The 17,604-nt window shown below is 48.3% G+C and overlaps 1 protein-coding gene across 1 annotated transcript; it reads left to right on the top strand.

Annotated features, from left to right (window-relative positions):
- Nucleotides 1–130: 130 nt before the first annotated feature.
- On the top strand, nucleotides 131–17,564 carry Csrnp2 (cysteine and serine rich nuclear protein 2). The gene is made up of 5 exons (XM_075960665.1): nucleotides 131–358; nucleotides 5,738–5,970; nucleotides 6,977–7,236; nucleotides 10,096–10,392; nucleotides 14,562–17,564. Exons 2-5 carry the CDS (start codon nucleotides 5,820–5,822, stop codon nucleotides 15,480–15,482), a joined length of 1,629 nt encoding a protein of 542 aa, XP_075816780.1. The 5' UTR covers nucleotides 131–358; nucleotides 5,738–5,819; the 3' UTR covers nucleotides 15,483–17,564.
- Nucleotides 17,565–17,604: the final 40 nt, after the last annotated feature.

The following is a 17,604-nucleotide window of genomic DNA, read 5'->3' as shown; positions in this document are numbered from 1 at the left end:
ACTCGCCGCCTCCGACTCCCGGCATGCCATTGGGCGTGGGCCGGGTGTAGACTCCATTTCCCAGGCTGCCCCAGGTCCTGGCCACGACGCGCCGGCGCCTATAAGAGGCAGAGCTCCGCAGCCAGAGCCTATTGTTAGCCGGAGCCGGGGCGGTTCTGGGCTGTGCTGCCCGGGGTGCCCGAGTGCAGAGCCGCCCGCCCCCCGCCGCCTGCCGGCCGGCCCACACACCCTACAGCCCGGGGAGCTACGCGACGGGCCCGGGGACCGGCGCTCCTCGGTCTTCTCTCAGTGCACAGGGGCTGAGGCGGCAGCGGAGGTGGCGGAGACCCTGACGGGAGAGGCGTCCTCGGCGGGGCCGGTAATGGGCCTGGGGTGCGGGGCGAGGGGTCAGCCTCGTCCTCTCTGGGCAGCGGCTCCCGGGCTGTCGTGGAGCAGCGCTCGGGCGCAGAGCCGTGCGGAGCGAGGGGGCGGGGGGCGGGGAGCCGGGGCGCCTCTGGGAAGAGGCGTGGGAGCGAGGGGCGCCGGGGACGCCGGCCGGTCTGCAGGCTAGCTCAAGGGACGGCTGGGCGTCTTGGAAGCCGGCAGGATTGCGGCTGACGGCTGAGATCGGGATGGAGTGGGCAGTGATGTAGGATGGAGAGAAGTGAAGGAAGGGGAGGGGGACCGGAGGAAAATGTGGGAGGAGTGGTTGGGAATTTGTGAGTAGCGGGCAGGAGGATGTGGAAGGCTGTGTGGGGACTGCAGATGATCGGAATGAGCGGGAAGGCTAGCGGAAATCGATGGGTTGAGAGCTGAAGGGTTCCTCAGCTGTGTTAAGGTGAGCTGGTGACTTGACATGTCCTTCTGCTCTGGTCTTGATGGCTCCCATTTTTCTGGCGTTGTGTGCAAAAATGAGAGCATCACTTGTCCTGGTTGCTAGCTTGATGTTTTTTTCAGGCCCAAACACGCACCCGCCTGCCTTCCAACCCCATTTGAGTGCTATGGTCTTGATTCATCCTTTTGGAAGGGTTTGGAGTGGCAATGTGACATACAAACTGTTCTTCAGTATGAAAGGTTAGAAGTCCTCCCCAGGAGACAACACTGTTCCCCTTGTCCCCCAGTTTTCGGTTCATGGTAAAAACCGCAGCCGATTCACATTCTCCTTTTCTTTGGTGGCTTTAAATCTTAGGCATCTCTAAAACCAGGGTGTTGGTATGTGGCAGTTACGTGACGCTGTCCTTTAGAGGAGAGCTAATGCAGCATCATGTTCCAGGTCTCCCACAAATATCTTGTGTCTTCCCTAGGATGTGGCTTACACGTGGAAAGCCGGCTTCTAACCTAGTGTTAGTAAACCGGTAGAACCCCGGGGCGTGGGGGCGGGAAAGGGCCCTCTTTAAACCTAGCGGGAGGTTTTCAGTGAGCACCTGAAGTGCTTTTCCGATTTCATGATCTTGGTGAACACAAGGACACAGGGGTCCATAAAATCGTAGTATTTGAGAATCACCACTGCATCTTGTAAAAGGGCAGCAGGGTAAGGCATCTTACTGGATCACTGTGTGGAGTGACAGCAGGCTTTCTACCCCAGTCCTGGCTGGTAGTCCAAGAGATTCCTTACCTTTAGCAGAACACTGGGTTCCAGTTGAGTGGAAAGGCCTTTCCAGTGAGGTGAGCCTTGTCTTAGGATTTTGGACTAATTTAAGAAAAGGCTCACACATCCAAACTGTACAAATACCTCTTGGGCCACAGCTCCACAGTTGCTCTGAAATGCGCCCCACATGTTTTGTTTTTGTTTTTTGGGTTTGTTTTTTTTTTGATTTTCGAGACAGGGTTTCTCTGTAGCTTTTGGTTCCTGGCCTTGAACTCACAGAGATCCGCCTGCCTCTGCCTCCCGAGTGCTGGGATTAAAGCCACTTTATTGATTGCATTGCCACACCCAGTTTTTGCTATTCTTATGGAAGTTAGTATTTGGGGTTTGCAGTCCTTACCTGAAGAAAGCATAGCCCTAATACTGAAATACACACGCTGGTTTGACGTCCTCTATGTACTGCAGCTGCGAACTGTATTGTGTACCTTTGGGAAGTGTTCAGCTAGAAACACAACGCCATGCGGCATGTAGTCAGAATGTGTCAGCTGACTTCATCTCACCAGCATGTGAAAGCTTTGAGGGAGACACCATTATTTGTTGTGTGAGATGTTTATTTAGACATTAAGTATTCTGACCGGCATTTCTAGTCTCCCCTTGGTTATTTCTGTATAGGTTTGAGTGCTTGGATATAACTCATAAAAGTGGAGGGGTAGGGGTTGAGACAAGTTTCATGTAGCCTTGGGTAGCTACAAATTTGCTTAGTAGCCCAGGGTGACCTTGAACTTTTGCTCCTTCTGCACTTAAGTGCTGGGATTACATGCATGTGCCATCAGGTGAGGGCTAAAGAGTATCCTCTGGACTCATGCGTGATCTTTTACCATTAAGGGAATAGCTGAGCCAGTGGGAGTGACTGATTCTTAATAGAACCTGTTCTAGTGGTTACTGTAGTATGCGTGAGTTCTTCAAGGCACTTTGGGACTAACTAGGTGGGAAGTTCATGGTCAAGTTCACACCAAAGAGCTGGATAAGGAGAGCTTCCATTGTTTGCAGGAAATAATAGGAATTTAAGTTCTCAGTGCTGGAGGGCTGCACTTGGTACACACACCTTGATCCTAACACTTGGGAAGCTGAAGCAAGAGGACCGCTGTGAGTTCCATACCTTTCTCCAAAACAAGCTGGGGCCTTGTAGGGCCAATCTGGGCTATATAACTAAACGTAAACAATTTTCAGTAGCAGGTAACTTTACAGGAGTGTCGTAACATCCTGAGTAAGAAGGATGGGACCTAGAACAGTGGAGTTTCAAGACTGTTGCAGAGTAGCACCCATGAACTGGTTTTTATTTTATGGTGCTGGGAATTGAAGCCAGGGAAGGTTTCAAGCGTGGTAGGTAGGCAACCGCTGTCCTACCCAGGTCCCTCCCCAGCCCTTTCATGGAATAGGCCACATAGGTCAGTATACACAGTATTTACTCATGTAGCCCTGGTTATTGGCAACTTAAGGAAATTACTTTTCCTTACGTTTTACAGCTTTCTCCTCCCCCTTTCTTTCCTACCTTTCTCTGTCATTGCCCAAACCACAACCCCAGAAGTGAGAAGACATGGACAAAGAGGCTTAGAGCAAGGAGCCAGCGTTGCCACACTCAAGGGCACAAAGTAACCCTGATGAAAGGGTGCTCTTAAGGGCAGCTGGGTTAAGATAAGGGAGAATTTTACTAATAAAGATGGCTTGGGCTCAGATCCAAGTTCACGTGAGACTTAGAGTAACAGTCAAAGGAAATCCACATTACTGGAAGCAGAGGATCCCAAGGAAAGAGCAGGGTGAACCTTTGCTTCCGGTCATAAATCCGAGTGCTTCCAGGCTGAGGAACAGCAATTTTCTACAAGTATTAGCCGGAGCCAGTTAAACAGAAGGAGCGCTAATGCCATTTCCAAGAGGCAGGTTTTGTGCTCAGTGTTGGCTTCTGTGTAGTTGAGAAGGCACTGTGGTGTGTGTGGTTGATGGACTCCGCAGACAGCCCTCTCCTTTTCCTCTATAGTATCCACATGAATATTTAATGACAAACATGCCCCCTCCCGGCGCGCACGCCATGCTCCTTCACCCAGAATAGAACGGAATGAGACATTTGTTAGCTGAAAGGTATCATCTTTAAGCCCAGCTAAAATCTTACCCATAGAAAGTGCCTTCACCCTCACTCTCGTCATTTCTAAGAAGGTGTGGTCAGACCCAAGGATCACAGCTGACCTGCTGGACTCATTCGATTATTTTAAAAAATGTTTTGGCCGGGCGGTGGTGGCGCACGCCTTTAATCCCAGCAGAGGCAGAGGCAGGCGGATCTCTGAGTTCGAGGCCAGCCTGGTCTACAAGAGCTAGTTCCAGGACAGGAACCAAAAGCTATGGAGAAACCCTGTCTCGAAAAATAAAAAAAAAAAAATGTTTTGGTTGTATTTTATGTGAATAGACTTTTTTTGTCTGCATACCACTGTGTGCCTGGTACCTGAAGAGGCCAGAAGAGGGTTTCAGACTCCCTGAAACTGGAGTTAAAGGGTTGGATGCTGGAACTGAACCTGGGTCCTTTGGAACTGGGTCCTTTGGAAGAGCAGCCCGCACTCTTAGCTGCTGCCTACCAGCCCTTTGTTATCTTTTACATACTTTTTTTTTTAAAGACAGTTTCTGTGTAGTCCTGACTGTCCTGGAACTCACTCTGTAGACCAGGCTATGCTCAAACTCACAGAGATCCTCCTGCCTCTGCCTCCTGAGTGCTGGGATTAAAGCTGTGCACCACCACACCAGGCTCCTTGATTTAAGTTTTCTTCTTAGCCGTACTGACTTGAGGGATTGCGTGCCTGAAACCGAAAGCTAAGACACTTTAGCTCGTCTTGTGACTCGAACGCAGGATTTTTATGTGACCTGAGTATGTATTTTAGGAAATCCCTGAAGCACGCACCAGGTCTGGCTCACTTTGTAGAGCTGATCTAAATTGCTACTAAAGTAGTCCAGAAAACCAGCCTTCTCTGTCTTCACAGTAAGGCAGTGCTGGTAATCCCGCTGCAGTTAACCGCCTGTCTTACCTCGCCACATGGGGGTTTGGCTGGCAGCATTTCTCCTGTACAGATTCTTGTCCTTTCGGAACTCAAGTCCAAAGACAGAGACAGAGAAAAACCAGTGCTTGCTGTGTTGATGTAACCAGTTTTAACTGTCACCTCTTTTTCTGTATTCCCTTGATGGTTTCTTTTTAGAGACCAGAGATTGTAAAGTTTTATTTTCTTTATGCAGAGGGAGGATGAGAGACCAGATTGAAAACGAGCCTGGTTTTTGTGTTGTTTGTGGAGCTAGGATCAAACCCAGGGCCTCGTGTACACTAGGCAAGCAATCTGCGCAGAGCTGCACCCATAGCCCCAGTTTCTGGGTTTGGAAGCCAGTACAGATTCTAATCTTGGCTCCTTTCTTTAGTACTAAATTTGCCCTTTCTAGGAGCCTGGTGAGACACTTCACACTTGCGAAGATCTGGGTCAAGGGTTTTCCTGACTGCCAATGTCCTTCAAAATTGAGAGCCTGGAGCAGAATTTCCCAAAGTGTGTTCCAGGGACTATCTGCCCCATAACATACTTTGGCAACAGTGGGTTCCACAATCAGGTTTTGAAACACTGCACTGTTTTCTTCCAGCCTTTACCATGCAAGCTCATAAGTATATTAAAAAACCCCTAGGCAATTCTGCCATAGCTGGTTTCAGCTATTTTAACAGCAGCCCTATTTTCATTCAAGAAACTATTAATACCAAGGAACTAGTGTATTTAAGATACACACTTGGGGACATGCCAGGCTGTGTTATCACTGGGATAAATATTTGGGCCTGGCTTTGGTTTAAGCAGAGTGTTTGCTGTCTTTGAACAGTGAATGCTAGCCCAGTGACTGCTTTGGCCAGCAGGGTTGGAAGTGAAGCCACTCCTCCATTGGGAAGGGCTATGCAGACTCACTCAGAGTGACTGAGGCTGGAGGAGCCAAAGGAAGCAAGTAAGAATGCTGGCCAGAGTCAACAAAGAAATGACCTGGTCCTGAGAAGCCAGACTGTGCTAGGCCGGGTGCTTAGCTTTTCTTCAGTTGGAGCGATGCGTTTACAGACCTGGCGGGTGTGTCTCTGGACAGCATTGCTGACTCCTCTTCTCTCTTGGGCAGAATCTTAATGCTCCTGGCTAACTGGTGGTGAGCAGCTTTGGGGCCATCGTGGTTGACTCCCCAAGCAAACCATTTGAATCCAATGGATGCATTCTCAGGCTCAGGGCTCAAGAGGAAATTTGATGATGTGGATGTGGGCTCATCCGTCTCCAACTCGGATGATGAGGTCTCCAGCAGTGACAGCGCTGACAGCTGTGACAGCCTCAACCCTCCTACCACCGCCAGCTTCACACGTGAGTGAGCTGCTCCCTGCCTGCCTGCAGCCTGAGACCGCTTCTGTCCATCCTGGGGATGTGCCCTTTCCATAGCATGTCTTGATTTTTGGCAAACCTCACTGCTCCAATAGCATACACTAGCCTGATTTATTCTACTTGTGCTATGGTTTGGGGTGCCTAGAGTGGGTGGGATGTGATGGAGAAACAGGAGCTTGGTATTCTACTTTGACCTCAGAGGACTTGCCTGGAGGTTCAAGAAACTGTAACTGGAGCAGGAGTGGGTATTTGGTTTGGCCACTGTGGCATCTCCAGATCTCTTCCTTCCTATTATCCTGATCCCATAGCTCTCCAAGGGTCTGAACTCTGAAACGAAAGCTGTGAGGGTACCATTCAGAGCCGCCTGCAGCTTTTCCAATGGCACCTAGCCTGGGCACAGCGGCATCTCCCTGTTCTCAGGTTGTCCCTCTAGAGAACCCCTGGTAGTGAGGCCGTGGCTGTGGACTAAGTCTGGTCTGCTGCTCGTTTCCGTGGTTTCATTGGGACGCTCACACCCATTGTTTGTGGTTGTCTTTATGCACTAGCAGCATGCTTGAGGGGTTGCGTCAGAGACCTCATGCCCTGAAGAGCCTAAAATATTTCTCAGCAGGCGTGTTGGAGAAACGCTCCGCTGTGGAGCGCTGTCCGGTTGGACTTCCTGGGTAGATGGTCCTCGTCAGCGTGGTCCACTGCTAGTTCTTAGTCACACGAGCCGACTGAAGTGCAGACTGAAGAGCTGGGGTTTCTAAAACGAGTTTTAATTAGTTTCAACTATCACATGGCAATTTTCTTTTCTCCCAGTTACTGTCTAAAAATAGATTTTTGTGGCCATCTATTCAGATGAAGTCAGTCTGGAGGCAGTAGTATGAACCAGCTGAGGTCCCAGGCTCTTTCCAGTTTTGCATACTTGGAAATAGTCTACTATTTGGGGACAGGTTAAGAGCCTGGGTGGATAGCAGCAGGTGAGAGCCCTGTGTTCCATTCACAGCCACATCCATCCTGAAGCGGCAGAAGCAGCTGCGGAGGAAGAATGTCCGCTTTGACCAGGTGACTGTATACTACTTTGCCCGGCGCCAGGGCTTCACAAGTGTGCCCAGCCAGGGTGGAAGTTCCTTGGGAATGGCCCAGCGCCATAATTCTGTTCGCAGCTACACCCTTTGTGAATTCGCACAAGAACAAGAAGTGAACCATAGAGAGATTCTTCGTGAGCACCTGAAGGAGGAGAAACTTCATGCCAAGAAAATGAAGGTGCCTGTGGGACGTGGGGTCTGGTGCTTCCTGCATGCTGAGGCCAAGGTCTTCAATTAGATCTTAGTTTGAGTCTCCTTGCCATCTCTGGTGGCACTGGCAGCTAAGACAAAAATGACTCTCCCTGCACTATCCCCGTCTCCCTAGCACAGGGACGCTTTGGGGAATGTGAACACGTAAAACTTCCCAGTTTGTCAGCAACTGTCCTTGCCCACAGGAGTAGAACAGAGCAGGCTTTGACCCTTCACTCCACACCATCAGCCCTGAAGACTGACACAGCCCTCTTGGTCTAGAGAGTAGCATTATTTCATGGTTAGTTTCACAGACCAGTACACCACGGTACTGGAGAGATGGCTCGACACTTACAGCATGTGCTATTCTTTTGAAGGATCTGGGTTTGGTCACCAGCACCTACATGGTGATCATATGGCTGGACTGGAACTTGCTATGTAGACCAGCTAGCTTCAAGTCACTAGTAGATATGTGCCCACCTCTGTCTCCCAAGTGCTGGTGTTAAAGGTATACACTACCAGACCTGGCCAAGTAAATCAGTCTTTAAAAAGCACTTACCTACTCTACTGTGCTGACACCACCAGAAGACCCTCTGCAGACACCCATTCCTTAGAGTGCTGACACTCCATTGTCAGAGTTTCTGTAAGCCCTCCAATTTTCCCCAGAAATGGGGCATAGCTTAGTGGTTGAGCAGTCAAAGCCCCCCGTTCAGGAGACAGAGAATATGAATGATAATGGATTTCTGAGCCCAGAGCATGAGGTGGCTGCCTTATTTTCAGGGGTAGGTGGAACTGAACAGGCTATGGCTGGCTGGAGACCTGGCAGCAGAGGGCAGAGACTGCCTGGGTCTCACCAGTTTCATTCTTTGTAGGCTCTCAGTCTGCTCCTAGGGTCTTACACCTGTTACTGTAATGACAATGACATTCGGCCTGCCCTTTCTTCTGAGGAATTCTGTCACTGACCCTGTCGCCTTTATGTTGCTATAGCAACAGCTAGACATTCTTCTCAGTTACAGTGAAGGTCCTCTGCCCCTTTCCTATAAGACAACTCTTCCAAATGAGGCAGAGGAATGATCTAAGTAGCATCTCTCTGTCCCTAGCAGGACATACTGAGTGCTAGCAGTGCTGACAGGGATGTCAGGAAAATGCTTGCCTTCCTCCCCAGGAAGGTTTCCTGCCTTTAGCACTCTAAGGGCACAGTCTTCTCGTGTGCCACTTGATGTCTCTTTTCCTTTGGAGCTGTTCCTGTCAACTGTTAGAACTCCTTAACCTTCATTACATATAATTTTCTAATAGTTTGGTTTTGTTTTATCCATATGGGATTCATTATTGTAAGTAGTGTGAATTAGGTGGTAGTTGTTTTTGTTTTGGGAAAATCTCGTGGAGTCCAAGCTAGCCTTGAACTTGCTGTGGGGCAGGGCATAGCTTTGTGCTTTTGTTCCTCGTGCCTCTACTTCCTAAGTGCCAGGATTATTAAGTGGGCACTCCTGGCCTTGGCTTTTCTTTCCCCAAGAATATCTCATCCCAGCACTGTAATGGCTAGAAGCCTGCACTGCTCCGAAATACCCCTTCCGTGGAGATCTGGAGTCGGCTCGCTTCTCTGATCACTTTCCCTTGAGAGCAGCAGAAATGCTGGGGATGAGCCACGAACAGGAACGGTCCTAAGGTCTACAGATAGGAACCTGGCAGCTGCTTGCCTGGTACAGAGGTAACAGACTGGAGAAGTCCGAGTGGGGTTCCCAGTTCCCCCGCAAGCCTTCCTCCTTGGGCTGTTGCATCACATCTCCCGTGGGAGTTGTTCCTCTCCCAGCACTCCTGCTGTCTGATGAAACAAAGCAAAGACTCCAGCCACTGAGCTTCCAGCCTGCTAGCAGCTCCTGGGGCCCCAGGGGCTGGGGCCTCTTTTCTTTACTTAGATCCTCTAGTGAGTTTGTAGAGCTCATTCAGCCAGAAATTGTCTCCAACCTGTCCTTCCAAAGTCCTGCCCTGACTCTTTATCCAGATCAGTGCAGAAAACCCAGATCTCTGCCCATAGATAACACACCATGTTATTTACACTGCCCACCTCACACAGGTTTTTCTCTGGTGTGAAATAAGCCAGGATCAGAAGGAAGAAAGAGTTTCTTCTAGACTCTGTTGGAAGTCAGGGCTTTGATAGTGGTCAGTAACTGGCTGCCCACTCCCTTAGCAGTAAAATGCAGTTGTTCTGAGTGCACAGGTAATTATTTACAGTGTGGGGGATCAGTTTGTTGACGAACACCCTGGGAGCTGGTGTTATGTAAAGTACCCTTTTTCTCTGAAGATAGTTTCGGGTTCTCCAGGTTTTAAGTTGAGGGTGTTTTACAAGGTTACCGATATCACTGAGGAACACGCAGCCACTGATACACATCCACTGCAGTGCAGGTAGCAATCTAGAGATGGAGGAATGTTTGTGCTGTATTCTAAACATTTCTCTAGACAGGACCATGACCATGATGTTGCCCGTGCCCCTAGCCTCAGCTTCTTGAGTAGGTGGGGTGGTGGCTGTGCTGCCAGACTGGGCAGAGAGCCATCTTTGAGGACCCAGAACTCAGGTGATGTCTCTGCTGTTGACAGTGTAGTGTTAGAGCCAGATAAAGTTTCTGTCTTTCTGCTCTGGTGTCAATCATACCCTGTGTGGTCTAGTATGGCAACCATCACTTATTTGGCTGTTTAAGTGTAAAATTAAATAAAATTCAGTTTCACAGTGTTTACTTTCTGCTGCTCTGCTGTGGTGTAGGACATAGCTCCTCCTGGCTGCAGACCCGGGGTCTGTTGTGGTCACTGTATTGCTGATGCTCCAGCGCTGACCTTTCCTGTCTCCTGGCAGCTGACCAAGAATGGGACAGTGGAGTCAGTGGAGGCGGATGGCTTGACGCTGGATGACGTCTCAGACGAAGACATCGATGTGGAAAACGTGGAGGTGGATGACTACTTCTTCCTCCAGCCCCTGCCCACCAAGAGGCGGCGGGCCCTGCTGAGAGCATCCGGGGTCCACCGGATTGATGCCGAAGAGAAGCAAGAACTTAGAGCCATCCGCCTATCTCGGGAAGAATGTGGTTGTGACTGTCGACTCTACTGTGACCCAGAAGCATGTGCCTGTAGCCAGGCTGGAATTAAGTGCCAGGTCAGTCATATTTGGCCTGAGATGGTATATCTATCCCAACATTGGGGGTGGGTTGGGTGCCAGTGAGGACAGGAAGCTTCCAGTCCAGAGATAGTCCATGGCTGAGAACTGTGCTCCAGTTCCACAGCCCTCCCAAAGAAAGCAAGCAGGGGAAGACTCTTAGGCACCATGGAGGTACCCATTATCTTTTCTGACTATACCTCAGAGGTGCTAAGCAGCTGGCAGCAAAGGAAAGAACGGGTAACTACCTTTCCCACCCGGTAAGTGTGAACAGGGTAACTCCCTTTCCCACTTGGCAAGTGTGAACAGGGTAACTCCCTTTCCCACTTGGCAAGTGTGAACAGGGTAACTCCCTTTCCCACTTGGCAAGTGTGAACAGGGTAACTCCCTTTCCCACTTGGTAAGTGTGAACAGGGTAACTCCCTTTCCCACTTGGTAAGTGTGAACAGGGTAACTCCCTTTCCCACCCGGCAAGTGTGAACAAGGTAACTCCCTTTCCCACCTGGCAAGTGTGAACAGGGTAACTCCCTTTCCCACCCAGCAAGTGTGAACAGGGTAACTCCCTTTCCCACCCGGCAAGTGTGAACAGGGTAGCTCCCTTTCCCACCCGGCAAGTGTGAACAGGGTAACTCCCTTTCCCACCCGGCAAGTGTGAACAGGGTAACTCCCTTTCCCACCCGGCAAGTGTGAACAGGGTAACTCCCTTTCCCACCCGGCAAGTGTGAACAGGGTAACTCCCTTTCCCACCCGGCAAGTGTGAACAGGGTAGCTCCCTTTCCCACCCGGCAAGTGCTCCTCAGATAGGGATTCTGAGATGGAAGGAAACAAGTGGGGCAGCCTTCAGCTTCTCATCTGCACACAGCATCTCCTTCCAGTTTTGTGAAAGGCAAAGTAGTTTTGAGTCTCTGATTCAGGACCAGACCTTAGCTGACAGAACTTAAGTCCTCAGCTTCCTCAAATAAAGTATCTTCTTGTTGGCATTCAAAGAGATTGTTTGAAATTCCCACTTTCCTGGAAACCATCAGTGCTACCCAAAACAGTGAAACCTATGGAACTTCGTGCTGGGGCATGGTGTTGAGTCCTGTGGTTGAACCCTAGAACTCATTTTCCTTGGCTTTATTTAGTAACAAAGAACTATAGTAAGTCTGGCCAAATCTTCCTTTCCAGATTGCAGTCCCATGGTGAGTCAGTCATTCACAAACCTGAGAAGAGTCTTATCAACTGCTGGGTCTAGATATGGATTCCTTTTGCAGGAGAGGGACAGGTCTCATTCCAGGCTGGCCTAGACCTGAACTTGCTTGGCTTAACAAGGATAACCTTGGACTCTTGGCACTGCTTCCACCTCCCAAGTTCTGGAATCATTGGTGTGCATCGCCACACCGTGGGTCTGGAGATTTCAATAAGCTGATACCATAAGACGCGTTTGTATTGTTTGCTCCATGATTCTTAGGAGTTTCAATTTGGGGCAGATAAAGAGGGAGATAAAGAGGCAGAAAGCATCTCCTTGATATTTTTTCTTTAAAACTGTGTAGCCCAGGCTGGCCTGGAACTCACCATGTAGACCAGGTTGGCCTCAAATTCACAGCAATCCTCCTGCCTCTGCCTTCCCAGTGCCACCACCACCAGCACATCTCCTTTCTAGATAGCCCTGGCTGTAAGTCAGTTATCTTGGTCACTGCCAGAACTACACTGGTAACCCTGACGGAGAAGCTGGTGGTGAGAGCTGGTCAGTGTGACCCTTCACCACAGCACTAAGGCACCTCTGTTTAGTTTCCCTAGAGTGTATTGCATTGACGTAGCAAGATCTCCACTCATTTACCACGCCTGTTATTGCAGAAGGCTTGGGCACAGCCTTTTTTTTTGAGGGGGGGGGGAACATAATGTGTATTTTCTCAGTTATAGTTAACAATACTATATTTATATACTGAAAAATTTCAAACAGTAAGTATCAAAGATATCACACCAATAGAAAAACAAAACAGTAAATGAGTGGTAAATATTGCAATTATTACTTAATGATATACATGCATATGAAAACAACAATTTAACAATTTTTGAAATGTATCTAATACTGAGAAAAATATACAAAATTAAAATTATTAAATTATTGCATTAAAAATTCTAAATTTCTTTGAAATATCAGATATAAAAATATATTATTTTATTTATCCATTGCAATACATATGTAGCAAATTTGTGTACAAAAATATTGTATGGCCGGGCGGTGGTGGCGCACGCCTTTAATCCCAGCACTCGGGAGGCAGAGGCAGGCGGATCTCTGTGAGTTCGAGGACAGCCTGGTCTACAAGAGCTAGTTCCAGGACAGGAACCAAAAGCTACAGAGAAACCCTGTCTCGAAAAATCAAAAAAAAAAATATTGTATGAAGGTAAATGCTAAGTTTCGGTGAGATTCCACTGAGTATAAATGACTGTCTTGAAAACATGACAATGTAAGGTGAAATCTCTAGAGCCCATGTCATTTGTCTTGCAACCCCAGAACTCCACCAGTGAGAAGAAAGGCACATTTCAGACAATCTCCATATGCTCTAAGGTCACAAAGCATAAAAAAGGCAAAATAGAAAAAAACCTCTCTATTGAATGCCTTCATTCATATACATAAAAGTATATGTATATGACACACACAGACACACACAAACACCAGCACCGCCATGACCACCAACAGTAGATCAAAGAAGAAAAAGAATGATTTCCATATTTGAGATTATATTTTCAGTGAGTCTATCATTACTTTATTGTTTAAAACCTGAATAATGATTATATATATATATGTATATATGTATATATATATATACATATATATAGTTTTATCCTTCTGGATAAAAAATAAATGTTAATTTGTTTATAATTTCCAGAAATGATCTTATTAACTAAAACAAGCCATGTTGATAAATAACTAGGAGTTTTACTATAACCCCTTGATATACTTAGATATTCCGGCACCATAAATAAATATGGAAAGTGGAGTTATGAGTTGTATATACCAAAGTTACAATTAAAAATATTACAGACAAAAGTGTTAATCATATCTACCTGTATTACCATACCTTGGACCCATTAAATATGTTTAACACTTTTATTCTCTCTTTAACACACTTTAAATGAAGTTATTTATAGGGGGGAGATGTGGGCCTTAACTTGGTATGCCAGACTTTGCATACTACCAAGGGAGGCCTTATTCCCTTTGAGGAGTAATTGCAGGGCAAGAAAGAAGAAGGTTGAGGGGGTGCAAGAAGGGGAAAGAGGGGAAACTGGGGTTGGTATGTAAAATGAAAAAAGTAAATAAAAAGAAATAAAATATTTTACTAAATAATTGATAACCCAATAACACAAGTGTAAAATTATCTCTATTGTAAAAAAGAAATCAGTGACAGGAGAAAATATACTTTTGTTTTGTTTTGTTTTGTTTTTTGTTTTTCGAGACAGGGTTTCTCTGTGGCTTTGGAGCCTGTCCTGGAACTAGCTCTGTAGACCAGGCTGGTCTCGAACTCACAGAGATCTGCCTGCCTCTGCCTCCCGAGTGCTGGGATTAAAGGCGTGCGCCACCATCGCCCGGCATGAGAAAATATACTTTATATCATAATAAAATTAATAGCTAAAGGTTCGAACGGGGAAAACGGGGGTAACATGACTGAATTTTTCCAGACCTATTTTCTGGATCTAAATACCGCTCTCGGCTATTTATGTAATAAACTTGCAACGAAGTTAGTGATGATTACAGATGGATGACTATTAGAATTTAGCCTCTGGTCCCTGATACTTATGAAACAACCTCCAAACAACTCAAATGGGGCACAGCCTTTTATTGTCCCAGTGAACCAGGTAAGTTCTGCAAGTCCCTGAGGCACAAACTCTCTTCTCCTCTGAGGCAGCAGCGTTCAGAGAGGTAGCACTGGGCTTGCTAACTGGAAGGAGCCTTTGATGGGATTTTTGTCTTTTGATTTAGAAGAGGAAACAGAGCCCAGGGGAGAAAATAGATGACCCCTGAGCTGCTGGAGCTGATGTGCAGGCCTTCTCTGCTCACCACTGCCCAGTGCTGTTGGCTTAGACCTGGTCACTGCTCAGATCCCAGCTGCCTGTGTGTGCCAGCTGATGTCACCTACTGCTACAACTATTGGTCTAATCTCACCACAACCTCATATGTCCCTCAGGTGGATCGGATGTCCTTTCCTTGTGGCTGCTCCAGGGATGGCTGCGGAAACATGGCGGGGCGAATTGAGTTTAATCCGATCCGAGTGCGGACTCACTACCTCCACACCATCATGAAGCTGGAGCTCGAGAGCAAGCGACAGGGGAGTCGCCCAGCAGCCCCTGAGGATGAGCTCCTGCCCACTACTGGCTGCAGCCTGCCAGGAGCCCAGAGTTCTGAGACGCAGGACTTCCAGGAGTTCATCGCCGAGAACGAGACTGCAGTGATGCACCTGCAGAGCGCGGAGGAGCTGGAGCGGCTCAAGGCAGAGGAGGACTCGAGCGGCTCCAGTGCTAGCCTGGACTCCAGCATGGAGAGCCTGGGGGTGTGCATCCTGGAAGAGCCCCTGGCTGTTCCCCAAGAGCTGTGTCCAGGCCTGGCCACCCCCATTCTCATCCAGGCTCAGCTGCCCCCAGGTTCCTCCGTCCTGTGTTTTACCGAGAACTCAGAGCACCCCGCTGCCCCCCCGGTGAGCAACCCATCCTACTTGAACAGTGGGCCTCTGGTCTACTACCAGGTGGAGCAGAGGCCAGTCTTGGGAGTGAAGGGAGAGTCTGGGTCGGAAGATGACACAGCCTCCTTCCCTAAGGAGAAAGATCTGAGCGTGTTCTCCCTCCCCGTTACCTCGCTGGTGGCTCGCAACTCCTCAGACTCAGCTGCCCCCTGTAAACCAGAGGTGGGGAAAACACCCGCTCTCGACCAACTGCTGCCCGATGACTGTAACCCTAAGCAGCCTGAGAACGAAGGCTTCCACCCGCCTTGGTCTCCCTCAAGCCTACCCTTCCGAACGGACAATGGAGAAGGCTGTGGAGTGCAGAACTCCCAGCAGAGCGAGGATCGGACCCCGGAAGACTCTGCCCTAGAGCTCCCTCTGGCAGTGTGACCTGAGGTAGACACTGCCCGTTCTCTATTTATTATCTAACACCATTTCAAAACAGGACTGCTGCTCCAAGGTTATTTTATTGAAACTCTTAGGAAAATGGGTAGGAAAGGGTAATTGTTAGTACATGTGTTTTTAAGAAGGGAAAGAGACCAGCCCCAGCTCAGTTTTCAGTACTGAGCTCACTGGGCCACCAGAACAAAGATGTTGCTCACACAGTGAGCTGGGTAGCTCAAGTAGCTCTTCTTTATGCACAGAGCCAGAACTAAGGATGTGAGCAGCTCCCTGCAGGGCACGTGCTCGCTCCTCAGACAGCCATCTCGGTGTATCAGTCACACCGCTGGAAAGGCCACTCAGCTGAGTCTAGAACAGAGGCTGCAGAAGTCTCCACTTCTCTACACAGCCTCCAGTTCTAAACATTGATTCTGCCTTTCTCCCACCTTCTATCTGGGAAATAAGTTCATTTTCAGCGTGTTTAGTATTCTCAGACCTGCTCTGCGGACAGGATTCCTGGTCTGTAACTTGAATTATTTCTTTCTGTGTTCTTAGACACTAGAGTTAAACTTTTCTGCCTTTTCCTCTATCCTTTTTCCTTAAAAGAAAGAATGCAGGTTGGGCGTGGCACAGAGCACAAGGCTTGCACACCATTAGGCGGGGTCCAGTGTGGAACAGTCTGGACGATGACTGCTGTCTTCTCACCTAGTGCGCCCACACACTCCTGGGAGAGCTTGGCTCTACGTGGAATATAAAGTATGTACAGTCATCAGCTAGTGAGGCTCCTCTCTCTGTACCGACCCTCATGGTCCTGGTTACCTAGGGTTAGAAAGCCCTTTGGATGTCACAGTTCAAACCTGAGAATTGTGGGTGTTTATTGGACCCTCTGTCTTGGAGATTTATGAAAATAAACTGATTTTTAGTAATATGACATAGGACTCCCAGACCCCAAAGGATTCAAGGTCTGATTATAATCTTTGAGATGTACAGACTGGGACTCAGACTCAACACTTACCTCAGTCAGCAGGCCTTGCTCCTCTCGCCCTAATTAAAGTTCCCAGATCCCCATTCAGCTCTGACTTTTGCTGGCGATGTTACCTCTGCCCCCTGGTTCAGTGGAAGTGGAGTAAGACAGTTTCCTCTCATTCTCCACCAACCAGGAAGGAAAAATGAAACTTGCTTTGGTTTTCTGAGACAGGTTCTTGCTAAATAGCCCTGGCTGGCCTGGAACTTACTGTGTGGGCCAGGCTGGCCTCCAGCCTGTGGCTGTCCTCCTGACACGCATCCTGAGCGCTGGGATTGCCGGTGAGCACCGCTTTGCTCGACTCTATTTATTTTTGGTGGGATACTAAGGCCCTGGGGTTGCAGAGCGAGCTTGACTGTGTGTGGCAGCAGAAGCACCTGGTTCTCTCTACAGCCTCACAGGAGTTACCTGAGTACCAGAGGCCAAGATGCTCTCACCCTCAGCTAGAATTCTTAAACCCAAGACCGAAGCTAAGCTGAGACTGGCTGGTGGAGAGAAGAATCTTTTTGAAGGTTTGTTGGGAAAGAGGGAACTCAGCACCTTTCCTCCTTAAGACTCCAATGTTCTCATCCCTTGGCCTTGGATTTTCATTAGGAGACATACCTACCACTCACTGTCATCAAGACGAGCCAACCAACCCCCAAGATATTTGATATAATTCTAGTTTCTTATTCTAAATGCATCTCGTCATTAATTCCATGTTCTGATTCAAACTGATCCCCAATCTGATCACTGGCGAATGTCAAGCAAAGGACCTTTCTACAGCTTGGTCCATCTCATTTCTGGTGCTACCTGCGCTGGGCAGAAATGATAGTTCCTGCTAGGAAGGCTAGGCCTCCGACGGAAGCAGAACCAGTCCCCCTCAGTCTAGGCCTGCGGCTCCTAACCGCAGCTCTTGTTCTACTGTCTCCTTGCATACTGTGCACAGGTCGTATTTTCAATGTGAATCCAAAGCTTGTCTGGCTCTCTGAAAACAGTTTCTTCCCTCTAGGTTCTTTACATGGTAATGATGCTGTATTTAAAGAGAATATTTAAATGTAATATTAAAGAAATATTCAAAAGAATGGTTTTCTTTGCAAGCCACAGTTATTTGTTAAGAACGGGTGC

This window comes from Microtus pennsylvanicus, chromosome 2, assembly GCF_037038515.1.
Source record: "Microtus pennsylvanicus isolate mMicPen1 chromosome 2, mMicPen1.hap1, whole genome shotgun sequence".
Lineage (NCBI taxonomy): Eukaryota > Metazoa > Chordata > Mammalia > Rodentia > Cricetidae > Microtus > Microtus pennsylvanicus.
The sequence above is the reverse complement of the archived record's forward strand: the minus strand, read 5'-3'. Positions and strand labels throughout refer to the sequence as shown.